This window comes from Gekko japonicus, unplaced genomic scaffold (genome assembly GCF_001447785.1).
Source record: "Gekko japonicus isolate JY-2015 unplaced genomic scaffold, Gekko_japonicus_V1.1 scaffold1726, whole genome shotgun sequence".
NCBI classification, from domain to species: Eukaryota; Metazoa; Chordata; class Lepidosauria; order Squamata; family Gekkonidae; genus Gekko; species Gekko japonicus.
Window position 1 is genome coordinate 58019 of NW_015168706.1, and position 4458 is coordinate 62476.

Genomic DNA, 4458 nt, shown 5'->3' on the forward strand with positions numbered 1-4458 from the left:
TGGTTTTGGCAGGGGCCCGTCTGGCGCAGTGAAGACCAGTGTTCCCTCTAAGCTGAGTTTGTGTGAGCTAGCTCACAGTTTTTTAGCCTCCAGCTCACACATTTTTCTCTTAGCCCACGAAGGAGGGCTCCAGAGCAAACTGATTTATGCAGTAGCCAAATCTCTCACTCACAACTTTGATGCCGGTAGCTCACAAAGTAGAATTTTTGCTCACAGGACTCCACAGCTTAGAGGGAACATTGGTGAAGACATGCCACCCCTCCCCCACCAGCCGGACTGCTCCACTGCTGTTTCACGTGGTCTGAATGCCGGTAGCTCACAAAGTAGAATTTTTGCTCACAGGACTCCACAGCTTAGAGAGAACATTTGTGAAGACATGCCACCCCTCCCCCACCAGCCGGACTGCTCCACTGCTGTTTCACGTGGTCTGCAGGGGCGGGGGGAGGAACGCGACCGCCTCTGTGGCTGGAGACAGGGTGAGGGCCCTTCGAGCGTGCACCGGGTCCGAGGTCGTCCCATCGCCAGTGGCACGGGGACGCTCCGAGAGACGAGGCAAAGTTCTACCAGGGTATCCCTACGCTGATGGTGAGGTGATGTCACTTCCCGTTTAAAGTGGACTTCCCTTGACCCCAAAGAAAATTCCAAGTGGAAAGGTTGTGGTTGAAGTCACAGGAACTCTTAGCAGAAAACGTGCCGTCTCCTTGGACTCTTCCAGCGCCGATGGGGAAGACGTTCTGCACTTGCTCGGAGGAATGCATTCCGTTACATAGGCCAGGAGCCTCGCGTTCCCGATTAAAACCAGGGACGCGATTTAGCGAAAGTGGGCCGGTACATTTCGGTTTCTTCTCCGTGGGCAATGCCCTAGGTTCCCCTTGGACAATGGGATGACCTCGGACCGGGTGTGCGCTAGAAGGGCCCTCGCCCTGTCTCCAGCCACAGAGGCTGTCACGTTCCTTCCCCCACCCCTGCCGGTTATCCCCAACCCTACGCAGACCACGTGAAACGGCAGTGGAGCAGTCCAGCTGGTGGTGGAGGGATGGCATGTCTTCACTGCGCCAGACGGGCCCCTGCCAAAATCAGACTGAAGAAACCAGGAGTCCTTTCCTGCAGGAGCGCACAGGAGCAGAGGTCTGGCAGTAAAGGGCCCAGGGGGCGGGCACATGCAACAAGCCCCGCCCCCTGCTTCCAGCAGCCCTCCGTCAGAGCAAGAAGCAGCCAGGTAAGTTGCAGAGCTCCCCACGGCCCCCCAGTCCAAAACAGTCCAGTGGCACCTTTAAGACCAAGTTTCATTCAGGTACAAGCTCTCCCTCCTCTGCGAGGACAGATCTGCACGTTCTCCCCCTCCCAATAGCTAGCAATCCAAAACAGTCCAGTGGAGCCTGAGCGGTGGGTGCTGCCTTCTGACACACTTCCGGTGACGTCAGGGGTGTGTGGCATATGCAAATCAGTTATGCTAATGAGTTATGCTAATGAGCTCCTGCACCTCTTTTTCTACGAAATGATCCCTGATTAAAAATGACAATTTTTGGAGCTCGGCTGGAAGGAAGAGGCCCAGACCATCCCCCCTAGGATGTCTTCCCGCAGTTCGTGACTCCTTCTTCACCAGGGGGAGGGTGACCGGAATGTAAGGGACACAGCGAGATCGTTTCCACCGACATTTATTAACAAATATGCTATTTTTGGGAAGGCAAGGGGTGCCGCTCCCACAGAGCTCTCCCCGCTCATGTATAAAACTGACACCCGAATTTGGCGTTGTCCAGCTCACTCCAGGGGCGCAAAAAGTACAGCTCTTCAGGGGTGGGGGGCACCCAGCGCGTGGTGTTGAAGCGAGACTCGGCCACCTGCGAGGGAGGAGAAAAAGGTGTTACGGCTGACGGACTGGATTCAAGTGAAGATTAACCTGACCGGTAATCAACCCGGGAAGCATCTCAGTCCCCGGCAAAACCACAGATTTCACAGGCTGAGGTGTCACTAGGGCAGGAGGAACACGGTTGCTTCCTGGTTTCATTTTGTTCCTGCTCGACTGGGAGCTGCAATGCCACCTCTGGCCACAGGCAGTGGGGGTGCTGAAGAGCAAGGCACCAGCTCTCTTGTCTAGACTTGCTTCCCTGGCCCTGGTCACTTGAAAAACTATGGAGAAAACAGGCCTAGACAAGAGAGCTGGTGCTTTGCTCTTCAGCACCCCCACTGCCTGTGGCCAGAGGTGGCATTGCAGCTCCCAGTCGAGAACCAGGGCACCCGCCAAGTGTTTTTTAAAACGGCTTGGTGCCAAATGGGACTCTTGTCCAGCAGGGGTGGTGACTGGCCACTGGAGATTTGATCGGCTGTGCAGATTAAAACGACATTCTTCCGGCGGCAGCTTCCACCACAGTGTTGAGGAACCCAAACAGCAGAGAAGCGCAGAAGGGAGTTAAGTGATGCAAAAGATACCAAAGATCAAACCGTGCATAAGTAACGAAAAATATATATTCAACATTCAATGAGTGTGATATTCTTAAACCTGTATAAAATAGTGTAGTTTTTGGAAAATACAATGTGATTGTCAGAAACTCAAAGATACATGGTCCAAATACACAAACAATCCTACATCAGAAACTCAAAGATACATGGTCCAATTACACAAACAATCCTATTCAATATTTGGGCTTTTCACTGTTTGAGGAATTTGACTTGGACTATTTCCGAAGGTGGATTAATAGCATTGTTTGTGTATTTGGACCATGTATGAGTTTCTGAGTTATCACACTGTATTTTTGAAAAACTACACTATTTTTTATAGGTTTAGAACAGGGGTGTCAAACATGCCGCCCGGGGGCCATATCAGACCCCCGGAGGGCTTCTATCAGGCCTGCAGTGGAACTGGCTGTCTTCTGCTTCTTCTTCCAGTTCTGCTGCTGCTGCATCAGCGTAGATTTGCGGCTTACAGATACACACCTGAACAGCATACTCAAGATTGCAACGGCACAGACATTTTGATGGAATAATTCAGAGCAAGAGGTGTCAGTTATCAGACACTGCTAAATAAACAAAATATCGCAAGAGTGCTAATGTTTTAAGCATGTCTTTATTTTAAGTATTAAAAAAAAACCTTTGTGTTTGTGCCCTTTATAAAGTTTACATCTCCGCTACCTGGCATTACATTTTATGACACACATGGCCCACAACTACATTATTTATATAGGTTTAAGAATATCATACTCATTGAATGTTGAACATATATGGACCGTGTGTTTTTGACTACCGTATTGTATTTTGGAACAACTACATTATTTATATAGGTTTAAGAATATCATACTCATTGAATGTTGAACATATATGGACCGTGTGTTTTTGACTACCGTATTGTATTTTGGAACAACTACATTATTTATATAGGTTTAAGAATATCATACTCATTGAACGTTGAATACATAATTTTTGTTATTTATGCATGGTTTGATCTGTTGTATAACTAACTCCCACCACAGTGTTGACTTAATTCTCTCTCTCTCTCTCATGTTTCTTTCCCAGTGTATTGTTTTAAAATTACCCATCTTCTTCCCAGCATTTGGATTTCCTGTGTGTGCAGGTGTGTGGCTCTACCCCCACGGCAGCCATTTTGTGGTTGCGCCCACAATTCCAAAGTTGCCCACAGGCTCAAAAATGTTGGGGACCCCCTGGGCTATGTCCTGTAGGAGCATCCTAAAGGAAACGAGTAGGATGAGGCGAGGGTTGCCAGCCCTGGGTTGGAAAATACCTGGAGACTTTGGGGGTGGATCCAGGAGAGGGGAGGGGCCTCAGGAGGGTACAAGGCCATAGAGTCCACCCTTCAAAGCAGCCGTTTTCTCCAGGGGAGATCAGTTGTAAAAGCGGGATATCCCCAGGCCCCATCTGGAGACTGGCAACCCCAGGTGTGGCTTGCAGAGGGAAGCCGGGGGGGGGCGGGGCTACAGAATAAGCGGGAAACCTCCCCTGGCTACTACATTCCCGTTTCCGAAAGCATTCCAAGGGCCGCACCGTCCATCCCGGAACGTCCTTCATGATCTTGGCCTCCTCTCTGAAGTTCTCCCAGAGGATGCGCAGTACCCTTCACGGAAGGATTGAAAAGAAGGAAGGGATTTAGGTCAAGAAATCAAGACTTGAGGGGATCGGCCGATCTGGCCACAGAGGGGGCACCCACGGCCAAGAGCTGCCCTCTCAACCACCCCCCCCCCATTATGAGGACCAGCTAGCAATTACTGTTTTGAGAAATCAGTTACTATTCCTTTACTGCCTCGCATCCCTGAGCTTCACTGGAGGCTCCCAAATGGTTGCGTAGTTCTGCTATTCACTTTATGCTGCATACAGCCAGTTTGGTGTAGTGGTTAAGTGCGCAGACTCTAATCTGGGAGAACCGGGTTTGATTCCCCGCTCCTCCACTTGCAGCTGCTGGATGACCTTGGGCAAGCCATCGTTCTGTCAGAGCTGTTCTTGAAAAAG

The 4458-nt window shown here is 50.3% G+C and overlaps 1 protein-coding gene across 1 annotated transcript in view; it reads right to left on the reverse strand.

The window, feature by feature from the left end:
• Window positions 1–1642: 1642 nt before the first annotated feature.
• The window catches only part of NDUFA13 (NADH:ubiquinone oxidoreductase subunit A13), a 17560-nt gene continuing 14744 nt past the window's right edge, over window positions 1643–4458 (reverse strand). The window contains exons 4-5 of the mRNA XM_015415532.1: window positions 3997–4066; window positions 1643–1841 (exon numbers count right to left, since the gene is read on the reverse strand). Coding sequence (XP_015271018.1) covers window positions 1722–1841; window positions 3997–4066 — 190 coding nt within the window. The 3' untranslated portion in view covers window positions 1643–1721. The remainder of the gene's footprint in view (window positions 1842–3996; window positions 4067–4458) is intronic.